At 48.6% G+C, this 14,209-nt stretch overlaps 3 protein-coding genes across 4 annotated transcripts; 2 read left to right on the top strand and 1 right to left on the bottom strand.

Moving 5' to 3' along the window:
- Positions 1 to 1,567: 1,567 nt before the first annotated feature.
- LOC120956693 (uncharacterized) lies at positions 1,568 to 4,335 on the bottom strand. 2 transcript variants are annotated; one of them, XM_040378369.2, is made up of 4 exons: positions 4,056 to 4,335; positions 3,829 to 3,985; positions 2,903 to 3,743; positions 1,568 to 2,834 (listed from the first exon to the last, which is right to left on the bottom strand). In XM_040378369.2, exons 2-4 carry the CDS (start codon positions 3,909 to 3,911, stop codon positions 2,025 to 2,027), a joined length of 1,734 nt encoding a protein of 577 aa, XP_040234303.2. In that variant the 5' UTR covers positions 3,912 to 3,985; positions 4,056 to 4,335; the 3' UTR covers positions 1,568 to 2,024. The 2 variants fall into 2 exon arrangements, with proteins under 2 accessions (XP_040234303.2, XP_040234302.2); XM_040378368.2 differs by having other exon boundaries at positions 4,134 to 4,335.
- A 1,178-nt stretch (positions 4,336 to 5,513) lies between these two features.
- On the top strand, positions 5,514 to 7,612 carry LOC120956695 (cell cycle checkpoint protein RAD17). The gene is made up of 5 exons (XM_040378371.2): positions 5,514 to 5,844; positions 5,922 to 6,883; positions 6,951 to 7,141; positions 7,216 to 7,337; positions 7,410 to 7,612. Exons 2-5 carry the CDS (start codon positions 5,926 to 5,928, stop codon positions 7,537 to 7,539), a joined length of 1,401 nt encoding a protein of 466 aa, XP_040234305.2. The 5' UTR covers positions 5,514 to 5,844; positions 5,922 to 5,925; the 3' UTR covers positions 7,540 to 7,612.
- A 109-nt stretch (positions 7,613 to 7,721) lies between these two features.
- LOC120956691 (structural maintenance of chromosomes protein 3-like) lies at positions 7,722 to 13,938 on the top strand. The gene is made up of 6 exons (XM_040378365.2): positions 7,722 to 7,906; positions 7,977 to 8,091; positions 8,354 to 8,490; positions 10,104 to 12,508; positions 12,594 to 12,825; positions 12,901 to 13,938. The coding sequence occupies exons 1-6, from the start codon at positions 7,892 to 7,894 to the stop codon at positions 13,636 to 13,638; spliced, it is 3,642 nt and encodes a 1,213-aa protein (XP_040234299.2). The 5' UTR covers positions 7,722 to 7,891; the 3' UTR covers positions 13,639 to 13,938.
- The last annotated feature ends 271 nt before the right edge of the window (positions 13,939 to 14,209 follow it).

Raw genomic sequence — 14,209 nt, 5'->3', positions numbered from 1 at the left:
GGAAACAACGTTCTGCTTTTTGGTTAGCTTAAAAGGCCCATTTAGGGATCGATTGAACGTGGAATTTAAGTGTTTGAGGCGGGTCCGTACTTGCTGCCACGAAGCGGAAAAAGGGGAATGGTAATATTCAACAGAGAAAAGGAGTTCGCAGTGCCTTATGTCGAATACCTTCTTGGTGGGGCATGTCTCCGGATTTCGCTGCTGATGTTGTTGTCCGAAGTAACGACCATCCCGAGATAGCAGAAACTCCTTTACTGCCTCGAGACTGTCGCCGTCAACTAATCCACTGCTTCCCATATGGTCTGAGTCTCCGGCAAGCAGGTACTTCTTCTTCGTCGCATTGATTCTCAATCCAATTCTTGCTGCTTTGCGTTTGAGTCGAGTGTACGCCTCGCACACCTTCGCTGTTGTCCTGCCGATGATGTCGATGTCATCCGCGAATCCAAGAAATTGGAGAGACCGGCAGAGGATCGTGCCACGAATGTCGTTGTCTAGTCCCGCGTACTTCGAATAACACCTTGCAGGGCGATTTTGAAGAGCAGACAGGAGAGTCCGTCACCTTGCCTCAGACCCCTGTGAGATTCGAACGATTCCGACGTCAAGTGCGATACTCTCACCTGGCACTGCACCCCGTTCATGGTGGCCTGTAATAGCCGCATCAACTTCCCAGGGAAATGGTACCGCTGCATGATGTTCCATAGCTCCTTCCGGTCTATGGTGTCGTAAGCCGCCTTGAATTCGATGAACCGGTGGAGCATAGGGGTTTGGGGCTCTCGGCACTTCTGGAGGATCTGCCGTAGAGTGAAAATTTGATCGGTGGTGGATTTGCCTCCAACAAAATCTGTAGGCGGCATTAAGAACTGTGATGACTCGAAAGTTCGAGCAGGCCAGCCTGTCGCCCTTTTTGTAGACTGCATGGATGACTCTCAGCTTCCACTCTTCCGGTAGTTCCTCCTGCTCCCAGATTTTGACGATCAGCTGATGCATTTAGACGGTAAGCCTCTCCGGTTCAATCTTGAAGAGCTCGGTCGCCAGAACATCATGATTTGATATGTATTAACGATTGCTTCACACTACAATAGGTTACTGTGATCCTGTTAACCTGTTAACAACACGATTGCTAGATTAACAACAGCTTTTGATGACATCGGTCCAAAAAAAAGGTCCAAATATAGGCCCAAAATTATTTCCCATTTATAAATTTATAAAGTTATTAAAGTTTTATTAAGATGTTTGTTTCGCCGCCTTCCAAAAAAAAAATCAAATAATTCAGGAGCCTACCTATTCTTTTTTTGTTTCATAAAACGTTAAATTTTGATAAAAACTCACTGAAATATGGTTAGAAAAAAATGGACCTCAATACTAGTTGTGGCGATCTTGTACATGTTTAGTTAGTTCCTCTTACTGATAGTCGGACGGGTTGTTGGGAGCTAAGCGCATATGTCTCGCTATCACGTCGACGAATTACTGCCTACATTGTACGTTTTGATAAATTGGATTGTGCTTGTCTCCAATTAAAACATGGATAATATACCACTCTCTAAGGGAGAAAATTCAACAAGAGATATAATTCTGACGATGTTATGGCCTTCTATTATAGAGCTGTCTTAGTGGAACACATAGTAGGACTCTCTAAGAGAGATATTTTGCGTTAGTAAAACTCCTTCCGATACTAAATTAGAAGCGATATTGTTTTCCCTGACCAGGTCATCAGGCATCGGTAACTTACGAACTGGCTGCAAGTAGTTTCTCCCATTGGCTCTTTCCACCCGTTTTCCTCCCCCAATTCGGACATAACCCCTTTAAAAGCGTTTTGGCTCAACGCGGATTTTAGAAGCCCTTAGCACCGGCATTGATAACCAGAAGTAGTAAAAATATGGATGAACTAAACACATTTTATAACAAATTAAGATTCTATCCATACTGTGTATGCATAGAAGAAACTATTCGCCCTAGCATTGAAGCCTAGCTCTGCGCGAGTAACTTTTCGTCCGTCTCTTATCAAAATCTGCTCACTTTTAACGTTATGTGCTTTTTGTCTGCTGGTAGAACCGCCACTCCTCGATCGGTTCGATGTGATGCGGTTCCACCTTCATGCTCGTCCACACGCGATACATGTTGTGGAAGCGTAGCCCGTCGTACGGTGTCGTCGGCCGGTACTCCTGCGGTAGGCCAAGTGCTTTGGCCACCCGGTCCATGTGGCTGTACACCTTTTGGAACAGGAACCCTAGTCGGAACGCGCGCGAAATCAGTTTCTGCGGGTACGGTTCCTGCAGTGGATCGAACGCATCGTTCGAAAGTTGGTGCGCGATGAGCAAAAGTAGATCCGCTTCGAACAGGCGAATCGCACCACACTGCCGCAACCGGTACAGGGTAAGCACCGTGCACATGAACGCGGGTGGCACGGTATTGAACTGTTCCACGTCGAGCAAATCGTCGGAACAAACCCAGCGCCAGAGTTGCAGTTTACGCTCGAGCAACGAGGCCTGTACGGGCCCGTCGGTTGAAATCAAATCCATTACCGGTGGCGGTGTGACGGCAGTCGGGAAGGTAGCTGCAACCGTACCGAACGAGTGTGGTTCGTGATGGTTGCGCTTTGTGACGACCGTTATGTGCTGCCGTTCGTGCTGATGGTGGTACAGCAGGATACCACCGATGCGGGAAATAATCGGTTCGATTATTTCATAATAATTGCCAAATTCTGACGACCGGTAGTCGAAAAAGAAGAGCGTGACGTTAAACGGTACCCCGGTCAGTATGCTGTGGGTAAAGCTGTACCCAGCCTGTAGCAGATAGGCGAACGGATCGTCGGGTTTCTTCTCCGATGGTTCATCCTAAAGGAAGAAATTAATAGTCAGATGAGTAACGATCGTACGCATGAGTGACCCACACCTATACGTACCACCTGGTAGAAGGCATAGCTTTGCCGAAACCATTCGTAAGCCTCCGTCGGTACGCGCCTCTTCTTGTACACCCGTCCCAGTATCGAGCGTACCGTATCGTCATCCAGCTTCCCGTTGCGCACCGTCAACCGTCGCACATACTCGGCCAGCTTGTAAAACTTTTGCGTGTGCGGGCCAAGATCGTTCAGAAACGGTTCCAGCTCGTCGTAGCTGAAGAAATCGTTCCCGGCCAACGTTGCCCACAAGGCCATCTGGTGCCACTGCAAGCCAAGCGTGCGTAGTAGCGCCTGCCGGCCGTAAGCCTTCGTAATCAACTTGTTCACATCGATGTGGTTCGCGTGCCACAGCTGCCAGCCGCCCTCGAAAATGAGGAAATCCGTATCGTGCGATATCACCGCCAGCGCCTTACGCTTGGTGGCGTAAATTGCCAGCGCCTGGTCGCACTCCAAATCGGTCGATACGATTAGCTCGCCGTGCCGCTTCGCCACATTCTCCAGCTTGATGCAGGTGTTGTTTGGCAGCGTGCGGTCAAACTTGTTCGCGGCCACTGCCAGTGGCATCCGTGCATTGATTCCGTCCAGTACATCGATCATCCGGTCGTACTTGTCATTCTGCCTGTTGATCCACGTGTCGTACTTATTCAGCTGCAGTGTACCGTCGTAGAAAAAGACCAGCTCGGCACCGGCATCGGTGAGGCGTTTGAAAAACGAATCCGCCGTATGCTCCACCACCCAGAACTGGCTGCCACACAGTAGGCTTCGTCTGTCGGAACAAAATACTCCGAACATCGCCATCAGGTCGATCACGACCAACGGCTTTTCGACGCTTTTCTTCGCATTCCTGTCAATTGGTTCGAACGGGTTCATTGCTGCGTTATGTTTCATCAAATTGTGTAACTCTTGCCGTTGCCGCCGTTTTTACTTACGAAATTTCGTGCTGCATTTTAACGGTGTATAGTCCACCGTCCACCTTCCTCTCCATAAAGCTGTGGAGATGACGTATTCCCATTTTCAGTGCCCAACTGCGTTGGGATGACTAATTCCGAGTTAATCGAGTAGGTGTGTCCAAGTTTCTAAAGTATGCTATTAAAAATAAAGTTGTAATTAAGCACGGAATTTCTAAATAACATGACAGATGTCTCCCTCCTCACACCTTGGCGTAACGCGGCCGGTGTTTGGACTTTACTCGACTCGAACTAGGATCCTCAAACCATATCAACCATTAACTTACAAATGTATCGTGATAATCTTGTTATTTATTGCTACACTAGATACTTCAGTAGAGAATTTATTCAAGCGTATATTCACAAAAGCGGTTTGCCTGCCAATCACTTTATAAATTCAAAAATAAACAAATAGGTCGGTATGGTCCTATGGTCCGATCGGTAGAGTTTTGTGCGGCACATGTTTTGTTTAGGTGGGCCCGGTGTACATTTCACTCGTAACCCACGTAGCATTTTGGTTGCCCCAAGGAGCAGAATGAACATTCGCGGAGCGTTACAATGCGTTACATTTCAGTAGTCAATTTTTCGTACGCGTTATCTAAATTTTGAAGCGCGATTTTACAGATAATGTCGGCCGTTATGCCTCTACCTTACAAACTGAAAACTATCGTACCGAAAACGGAAATAGACCAAACCAAAAAATAAAACTCTTTTTCTGTTTTTTCCTCTCATCAGTGGACCGAAATAAAGCAGTGTTGTGTTAAGGTGTTACATTTTATATGCCGTTTTTTTCGTTACGGTGGTTTTATCGATGTGTCTGGCAACGACGTATAAATCGACTGTCAATTCAGCCATTGCAATGAAATGTCATTCGATCTCGCTACCGAGGATTCGCAAAAATACTAAAAATCTCGGGAAAGCGGATTTGCGAGTGAGCTTGCAGACGAGGCGGATTTGACAATTGAACTGTTCTACTGTTATACGACCCTGTTACCGCAGCCAAGGAAACCTTGCGTCGTATGTTTGCGGCCTAACCGTATTAATACACGATGCGCAATCTCAGATTGCGCATATATTCGTTTTATCAAAACATATGTCATTTCGCGTAGCCAACCCTGAGCTATAAACGTCATTTCCATACAATTTCAGATTGCGCCAAGATTGCGCATAAATTTTCAAGATTATATGTCCGAGATACAGGCGGTCCCCGAGATACACGGTACCTCTTATACGCGGATTCGGAGATACGCGGTTTTCTAAATTTGACAATTCTTTGAGCAAATTGTACTGATTTGACACATCAATTGCAAATTGCCAAATAATTTCCGTTTTGATCGAATGTTAAAAACTATTTCAAAAGGTTTAAAACAGTTATTTTCAGTCAGAATCATATCAATTAATTCATAATGTGACTAAAACCGCCCCTTACTTGCAAAATTACACGAAAATTAGGGATATTTCAGCTGGAAATCACGAGATTCGACTTACGCGGAAATTCGAGATACGCGGTATTTTGCGGCTGTTTTCGGTCCCCATTAACCGTGTATCTCGGGGACCGCCTGTATATAAATATTTTTTGACAGATAAATATATCAAACCGATCCGTTTGACAGATAAATTTATGCGCAATCTGAGATTGCGCATCGTCTATTGCTACGGTAACACTAATTTGACTTAAATTCTTCAATTGGGATGTAATTGCCTTGTTGCATGCGACTGTTTCACAAGCGCTGTCAAAATTTTGTATGGGATTTGACACCTAACGTCGGCCGTGTGAACGGTCCTGTTTGCTTCCCTGGGCCCTTGGCACATTTTGCTCAACGGGATTTGTTTGTATCTTCTTCTTCTTCTTCTTGGCTTTTGATTTTAAATATGACATTTCTTTAAACTGTCAAAAAGCGATCGAGGTTCCCAAATAAATCGGTTTAACGAAACGTAAACATTGAAGTTGCTTTTCTTACATTTTCTCCTTTTTGTAAAAGAAATCCACAATAAAAGGTATTAATTTTCCACCCTTAACTTATTGCTTTCCTTCTAAGAAAGCGTTATCTACTTGGTTTGACTTTATATTGTAGAAATATGCAAAGAAAGGGCGACGGAAAGCCGGCCGATCTGTTGGAACACTTCAAACCAGCACAGGAGGCAGACCTGGCGATACACGTGAAAAAGATAGAGGAAGTGAAGCAATGGCTAACAGCAGCGAAAAAACTACACCCCGCAACGCAAATCCTGCTCGTCACGGGCCCATCCGGCAGCGGCAAAAGCGTTTGCCTGAAAACGCTCGCCAAAGCGCTCGGCTACAGCATCCACGAGTGGACGACACCGGTCGATGTGGATCTGTACTACGACGATAAGTTCGATTTCGACCAGGATCGGGTGGAGAAGCAAGGCCGCCGGCCACAGAAGGCACTGTTTGACGATTTCCTGTACAAAACGTCACGCTACTGCTCGCTGTTTGCCAGTGCGGCGGGCGAATCGTCGAAGCTGCTGCTGGTGAAGGATTTTCCCAACTCGATGCTCCGGTCGCCGGAAGAGTTTCACGATTCGCTGGACCGCTTCCGGGACAGCAGCACGGATCCGATCGTCTTCATCGCCACCGATACGGCCAGCAAATCGCTGGACGTGGCGTACAATCTGTTCCCGCCGGCCGTGCTGGAAAGCTTCCAGATACACCAGATCAAGTTCAATGCCGTGTCGGCAACGCTGCTGAAGAAGGCGATCAAGCGCATCGGCAGCGTTATGAAGGCGGATAAAGGCATCGCCAAACAGTACCAAACCGTCCCATCCAAGCAGGTGGAGGAAGACATCATTGCTTCGTCGCAGGGAGACTTGCGGAACTGCTGTCTGAACTATTTGTTCACGTGCATGAAATCGAACGGTGGGCCCATGCCGAAGCGGTTGCGTCTTGATGGCAGCAGCGTCGGTGGTAAATCGGGTAAAGCTAGCAAAGCTACCACGAACAGGCATAAACAGCCGCTCGGATTGAATGAAAATTTAACAATTATGCACGCACTCGGACGCATCTTCCATCCAAAGTGTGAGTGAAAGTCAAGCACAGACGTGTTTGGAAAGCCGTTGCAATGTCGTGTTTTTCTTCCCCACAGTTGTGAAGCAAGACGGAGAGACGAGATTCGTACATTCGCCGGAAAGCATAACGGAATGTTTCCTAACGCAACCGACGAGCATCGTGTCGCTGCTGCACTCAAATTACGTGACCAGATGTACGGATATACAAAACGTGGCTGCTGCCTCCGATACGCTCACTGTAGTCGATGGCATTATGAACGAATTTAGAGTTAGTATTATTTTATTTTTATGCTTTATATTCGACCTTTTAACGCAAAAGCATCCTTTCTATATATTGCATAGAGTGACCAGCTCGCAATGTACGGTTTAACCATAGCCGTTCGTAGCATGATGGTGAACAACGAGCAAACCGCTCACGGATTTCAACCGATAAGAAAGAAAATTAAAGTACAGCTGCACGAAAGGTAATGATACTGTAAAGAGATAGAAAAAATACTTTAAAACGGTTTCAACTCACTAATCATATACATTTCTAGCACGAAATCCTACTCAGAGGAGCTAAAGAAGCTCGGTTTAATTGAACGACCGGTCCCGCCACGGTTGCTAGCCACGGAGTACAAGGGTTACGTATCAATGATTCGAAAACCTGTGCCAAACAAACCCTAAGGTTGTTGTTAACCAATTTCGTTGTAAATTATTAATAAATCGTAAATAAAAATATGAAATAATCTCATTTAAATGAAAATATTATCTGTGTGTTTCAAAAAATCCCCTACGCATAAAGTCTGCTTCAACAAGTCGGATGGAATGAACTTGAAACCGATCAAAGTAGGCCCCGTTGTATACGTTGCTACGGCGGTGCCATTATGGCCCGTCGTTGCGGTAACCATGGCAACCAATCCGTTCTTAAATTTTGGCAATTCACACAATACGCTTTGTGTAGAGCAAGTGTCAGTTTTTCATCATCTATCGGACCGTTTGGACGCAATCCAGTTCAGTTCCCAGTTTGGCCGTTAACATGTATCTGAAAGAGGTAAGAATGTTAAAAAAGCCAAAATGTGTGTAGTTTAACTCGTGGATAATAACTTCACTTCTTTCGACAGATAATTATCAATGGGTTTAAAAGCTACAAGCTGCAAACTGTCGTTGAGCGTCTGGATCCCAAGCATAATGTAGTGGTGGGAAGGAATGGTTCGGGGAAAAGTAATTTCTTCAGCGGTAAGTACGTAGTGCTTTATTCAGCCGTGCCGGCGAACTCGTTCGGCGAGAAACATTCGGCGCTCATGAGTGGACAGGGTTGTACCACTAGGTTGGCCAGTACAAAATCTATACGGTTTTCTAATTTTTGATCTAGAGGGCTATGAAATAAGTGAAAATGAGCGTCGCGGCGAACGTTCCCAGGAACGAACGAGTTCGCCGGTATGGCTGATTATTAATCTTCGTAAAATAACCTTTTCTAAACTGTTCCACCTTTTACCAGCAATCGAGTTTGTACTCAGCGATGAGTATAACAATTTGCGACCCGCACAGCGCGTCGGTCTGATTAATAAAGGCACGTCAAAGAACCGGTCCGATAGTGCGTATGTGGAGATTGTGTTTGACCATTCGTCAGCATCGGTGAGTAGAATTTTTCGAATGTCGTAATGTCAACGGCACCAAAGCGAGGACGATTGTCGTGAAGTGTGTCATCGCGTTGCTCCGTCAGCGTGGCCTGCTAAGTTAGAGTGCGCTTCCAAGCGGCTTGGTGCTTGTTATGTAGTGGTTGGTAATGCGTTTGGTTTTTAGTTCTGCAATTATGAGCAATTGTTTAGGAGAAATAATTAATTTCATATAAAATGTTTCAATCCTTTCATTTTTTTGAAAATTTCCAAAAAAAAAGTTAATTTTGGTGAATGTGAAAAAATGTGAATGTGAAATGCTTTTTAATTGAACTAACAGCCAACTATTGACCGTTCAAGTAAAAAGCATGCCAACTAAAAAATGGCTTACTATTGAATTACCACTACACCAGCTTGTGTCCCATCCGCATGCAGTTGTAGTATTTCACATCCGCTATGCTAGGCTTCGGTTTAATCCCGTTCCACTGGACACCTTGAAGGACGTCTTGAAGAATGTTCGCCTTCACTGCGTCTGTTGTGATTTTGATACCAGATGACTCGAGACCCACTATCATAAGCTCATACATCTCTAGAAGCCCTATCAATAGGAGACTGACTTCCTAAATAATTACTGTTGCCTACTAGTGATGGGTAATCCGGAGCGGAGTCATGGATCAACTCCGACTCCGGTGCGCATAATATGACTCTGGCTCCGGATCATAACTGAATTCGACTCCGGATCAGTCCGGATCAGTCCGGATCAGTCCGGATCAGTCCGGATCACTCCGGATCACTCCGGATCAGTCCGGATCAGTCCGGATCAGTCCGGATCAGTCCGGATTACTCCGGATCACTCCGGATCACTCCGGATCACTCCGGATCACTCCGGATCACTCCGGATCACTCCGGATCACTCCGGATCACTCCGGATCACTCCGGATCACTCCGGATCACTCCGGATCACTCCGGATCAGTTTTCGTATATTCGATGTACGACTTGAAAGTCAATGAACTCATCAAGAATTGTCTAAACGATAATTCCGGAGTGATCCGGAGTGATCCGGAGTGATCCGGAGTGATCCGGAGTGATCCGAGGTGATCCGGAGTGATCCGGAGTGATCCGGAGTGATCCGGAGTGATCCGGAGTGATCCGGAGTAATTCGGACTGATCCGGACTGATCCGGACTGATCCGGACTGATCCGGACTGATCCGGACTGATCCGGACTGATCCGGACTCGGAGTCGATGAGTCCGAGGGTTTTCGCGAACGCACCCCCCCCCCCCCCGCTAAACAGTCCGGAGCAACTCCGAGTCCGACTCCGAGGGGTGCCGGAGTTGGATCAATCCGACTCCGGAAAAAAATTGTATTTACCCATCACTATTGCCTACTGATCAGCAGCATTTCCCAAATGAAACTAGCAACCGGTATTCTATATTCTGCGAAAAAAACGATTGTACCATCTGTCGGTTAAGGAACCTATAGAGTGCCTAATCCGATAGGACCTTACAACATACGAATTCTAACAAGATTTTGCAATACCTACGGTTAGTTGACCTTCGCGAAAGAGAAATGTAGTTGATTGTGGTACGAAAGAATGGCCCCTATATACCCTCTGCCTTTCTGTTTTGTAGCAAACCACACCGTCGCCGGGTACGGAAACACGCATTCGACGGACCATTTCAGCCACCAAAGACCAGTACACGGTGAACGGGCGTAACGCAACGCGCAAAGAGATTGACGAGCTGCTCGACACTCTCGGCCTCTCGTCGTGCAATCCGTACTACATCGTGAAGCAGGGCAAGGTGAGCCAGCTCACCACGGCCCGGCCCCGCCAGCTGCTGCAGCTGCTGTACGATATCGGTGGCATACGCGTGTACGACGAGAAGCTGAAGGAGATCCTGAAACTGTGGCAGGAAGCCGACAAAGGTCTGCAGCAGATACACGCCGAGCGCACTGCCCTGGCCAATCGGCTCGAGCTGCTCTCCTCCCAGCAGCGGGAGCAGCGGGCTTTCGAGCAGCTGGAAAAGAAGCATCGCGTACTGCAGTCTGTCGTGCTGGATAAAAAGCAGCAGTGTGTGCTGGCCGCCCTCGAGGCACACGGTCAGGCCGGGCAAGAGTGGAAGGAAAAGCAACGCGCGCTGTTGGAGCAGAAAACGGAAGCAGTGAACCGCTCGAAAGTGCTCAAACAGGCGCAGAAAGACAATGAATCGGAGCTGGCAAGCGCGGAAGCGCTAAAAGCGGACCAAGCGACGGAAGCGCTCCGCCTGGACCGACATAAGACGAGGGTGGACCTGAAGATGGATGACCTGCAGAAAGAGCTGAGACGGCTGCTCGGCTTGCAGAACAGTGAGCAGGAGCAGCTGGAGAAAGATAATGAGGAAATTGCGGAGCTTCAGGCAAAACTGCAAACCCTTTCCCGCGAGTGGGCAAAGGTGCAGGAACAGCGAGCCGCATTGGATTTCGACGTGCTGATGAAAAAGCAGCTGCGCAGCGAACGGTTAAACAAGCTGCGGCGCGGAGAGCAGTTCGCTACCCGCGAGGAGCGAGACCGATTCCTGCAGCAGGAGATTGCGTACGCCGGCAAACAGATTGAGAGCGGCTCGAAAGCCTTAGCCGAGGCCAAGCGGGCACGGGAAACGCTGGCGAAGGAGCTGGCCAGTGAGAAGGCCAGCCACGAGCGAGATGAGGCAGAGTTAAGGGAGCTGACCGAGCAGGAGCAGCACTATGCGTCGCAGCTGGCCCAGATCAGCGAGCGGCTGCGCGAGGCTAAGGGTGTGCTGGACGATCTGCTTGCCAACAAAGCGGCCCAAACGCTGGAGCTGAACGATTGCAAAGCACTCATAGCCCGGCAGGAGCAAATGCTGCGCAAAAAGCTGGGTCCGGCAACGTACCAGGGCTGCAAATCGGTACGCACCGTGCTAGATGCGCTGTGTGCGCAGGGCAACGATGACGGTAGGGCTGAGGTGGCGCAGGGTTACTGTGGCCGTGTGCTGGACTTGTTTCACTGCGACGAAACCATCTACCAGGCGGTGGAAACCGTCGCTGGCAACAAACTGTTCTACCACGTGGTGGAATCGGATCGGATCGCCAGCGAAATAATCGCCCTGTGCACCAGGCACAAGCTGCCGGGCGAGTACAACTTCATGCCGTTGAATCGTTTGCACGCGAGTAAGCAAAAGTACCCACCGGACAGTGCCTCGGCCAGGCCGCTCATTTCCCTGCTAACGTACGACGGTTGCTACGAGCTCGTTTTCCGGAACATCTTTGGCAAAACGTTGCTGTGCGAGGAGCTGGAAACGGCGGTCCGGGTCGCTCAACAGTACGGGCTGTGCTGTGTGACGCACGAGGGGGACACGGTGCGCCCCGGCGTTCTGTCCGGCGGGTACCGTTCACCGACCGCTTCCACCATCCAGGCGCGTTTGCTTCTCGCCAATTTAGACGATAAAATGTCGCAGCTCGAAGATAGTCTCAAAACCACCGCGGAATCCATACCACCGGCCGCCAGGCTGATCAAAGGCTCGGAGCTGGAACACACCAACGAAGCGAGAAAGCTGGAACGGGCCAAACAGCACGTGGAAAGCGTACGGGAGCGGATTCGCTCCTTTCCGGAACGGTGCCGCAAGCTGGAGGCGAAACTGAGCGAAGCTGGGAGCAAAATCCGGGCGCTGGAAACGGAGCTGCAGCTGGTGCGCGCGAAGGTGGACGGTTTGCGGCGTGAGTTTGCGACCAAGTTCGACTGCGTGCTGTCGGAAGAGGATGTGCGGGTGATCGAGCAGCTGGACGCGGCAATACGAGAGATCGAGCGGCGGAAGCACGAAGCGTTCAATGCCCAGCTGCAGGCAGAGCAAGCGAAGGCAAAGATTGAGAATCGATTAAACGCTGTACTGATTCCGAGACGCGACGCGCTCGTTACTTCCGGCGGCGGCGCTAGGTGCAGAGAGCTGAAGGAGCTGATACTGCAGTGTAAGCGGGAGCAGGATGCATTCACACTCAAAATCGACAATCTGCAGAAAAAGATGAAGGAAAATGAGCAACTGTAAGTTAGCTGGACCCGGGAGATTATATGTTGATAGGGATGAGTATTGAATCTATCTTCCTTTTCCGATTTCCTTTTTTTTCAGCATACTCAAAGGGACGGAAAGGCGTAACAAGCTTGCCGCCGAGCTGGATCGTTGGAGTGAAAAGTTGAAAACCACCGAGGAGGCCCTCAGCATCGGCGATCCGCAACAAATGCGACACGAGGCCCGGAAACGTGACTTGGAAAATGAAGCACGCCAGTACGCCGAGCAAATCGGGGCGCTCGGTGTTTTGCCCGCCATTGATCGGGCGTACCAAAGGATGGAACTGCCAACGGTACGGTGGGATATTGGAGCCTCTCCACGTTTCTTCACGTTCACGCTTCGTATTTGTTTGTTTGCTTTTTTACAGCTAATGAAGGAACTGGATCGCACCAGCAAGCAGTTGAAAAAGTTCGACAGCGTAAATCAAGCGGCCACCGACGAATCCACCCGCCTGTCGCAAGAGCTGAGCTCGATCGATCGGAAGCTGCAGCAGCTGGAGCAGTCCCGGGCGCTGCACGATGCCAGCATACAGCAGCTGCGCGCCCAGCGCACCGACAGCTTGGAGCGAACGTTCGACAGTGTGCGGCGAAACTTTGGCGAGATTTTTAGCAAACTGGTACCGGCCGGTTGCGGCCAGCTAAGCCTACAGACAGCGGACCTGGACGACGCCGCTGAGGGGGCCATCGAGCGGACGGACCACCCGGACGGCGGGGAGCCGGTGGATCGATACGTGGGGCTGCGGCTGGAAGTTTCGTTCCGCGGCAACGGGGAGCTGATGCGCGAGATGAACGCCTTGTCGGGCGGGCAGAAAACGCTGGTGGCTATAGCGCTCATATTTGCGATTCAGCGCAACAAACCGGCCCCGTTCTATCTGTTCGACGAGATCGATCAGGCACTGGACGCCCAGCACCGTAAGGTGATTGCGGGCGAGATCGCTGCACTGAGCGCCAGCTCGCAGTTCATCACGATCACATTCCGGCGGGAGCTGCTGGAGCACGCGGCCAAGTACTTTGGTGTGCGGTACCGGAACAACATGAGCTTCATCGATCCGGTGACGAAGCAGCAGGCGTACGATTTCATTGTGGATGCAAAGATCCAAAGCTAACCGTTGTGCTGTGGCTACCCGGGAAAGACGAGTTTGTAGTGGAATTGGTATGTGAGATTAGTTAGCAAAATAATCGTTATTTGTTTTTTAATAACTGAATTTCATACGAATTAATCTTGCGGAAGATCCGTCTGTTTGAGGAAGTCGCTCTGAAATATCTTGAACTTGAGGTAGCCTTGGGTGTGTGAGCACAAGTTTCACAGCCAAAAGATATTTGAAAGTTTCCGTTTCATTGCGAGAAACCTTATACGCCGCATGGGCTGTACCCACAGGTAGGACACAACGATCGTAAAAAATTTCTTTCATAGTTAACAACATGAACATAACAGTACCAAAATGCATTTTAATGGTTTTTTTTTTAATTCATGTAGTTTTAAAATATAAATTGGTATGCAAACTTGCATCAATATTCAACATCAAATTAAAACACAATTCAAAATTTTATTATAACGTTTTCACGTCATCTTTTTAATTCATGTTGTCAATTAATGGAGTAGTAGTAGTAGTAGAGATGTTTATTGTGGATAGAAAGAAAAAAAAATACATATAGAATCGAACGTTCTATAACATT

The sequence above is a fragment of the Anopheles coluzzii genome, chromosome 3 (assembly GCF_943734685.1).
Source record: "Anopheles coluzzii chromosome 3, AcolN3, whole genome shotgun sequence".
NCBI lineage: Eukaryota > Metazoa > Arthropoda > Insecta > Diptera > Culicidae > Anopheles > Anopheles coluzzii.
This window is presented reverse-complemented; position numbering and strand designations above follow the sequence as displayed.

Bases quoted from the DNA above. Each gene is read 5' to 3' on its own strand.
- LOC120956693 (XM_040378369.2), bottom strand. From the start codon at position 3,911: ATGGGAATACGTCATCTCCACAGCTTTATGGAGAGGAAGGTGGACGGT. The intron at 3,744-3,828 runs GTAAGTAAAAAC...ACCAATTGACAG, and splicing joins AAAATGCAGCACGAAATTTC to GAATGCGAAGAAAAGCGTCG. The intron at 2,835-2,902 runs GTACGTATAGGT...TTCTTCCTTTAG, and splicing joins GCTATGCCTTCTACCAGGTG to GATGAACCATCGGAGAAGAA.
- LOC120956695 (XM_040378371.2), top strand. From the start codon at position 5,926: ATGCAAAGAAAGGGCGACGGAAAGCCGGCCGATCTGTTGGAACACTTC. The intron at 6,884-6,950 runs GTGAGTGAAAGT...TCTTCCCCACAG, and splicing joins ACGCATCTTCCATCCAAAGT to TTGTGAAGCAAGACGGAGAG. The intron at 7,338-7,409 runs GTAATGATACTG...ATACATTTCTAG, and splicing joins AAAGTACAGCTGCACGAAAG to CACGAAATCCTACTCAGAGG.
- LOC120956691 (XM_040378365.2), top strand. The intron at 8,491-10,103 runs GTGAGTAGAATT...TCTGTTTTGTAG, and splicing joins TTGACCATTCGTCAGCATCG to CAAACCACACCGTCGCCGGG. The intron at 12,509-12,593 runs GTAAGTTAGCTG...CTTTTTTTTCAG, and splicing joins ATGAAGGAAAATGAGCAACT to CATACTCAAAGGGACGGAAA.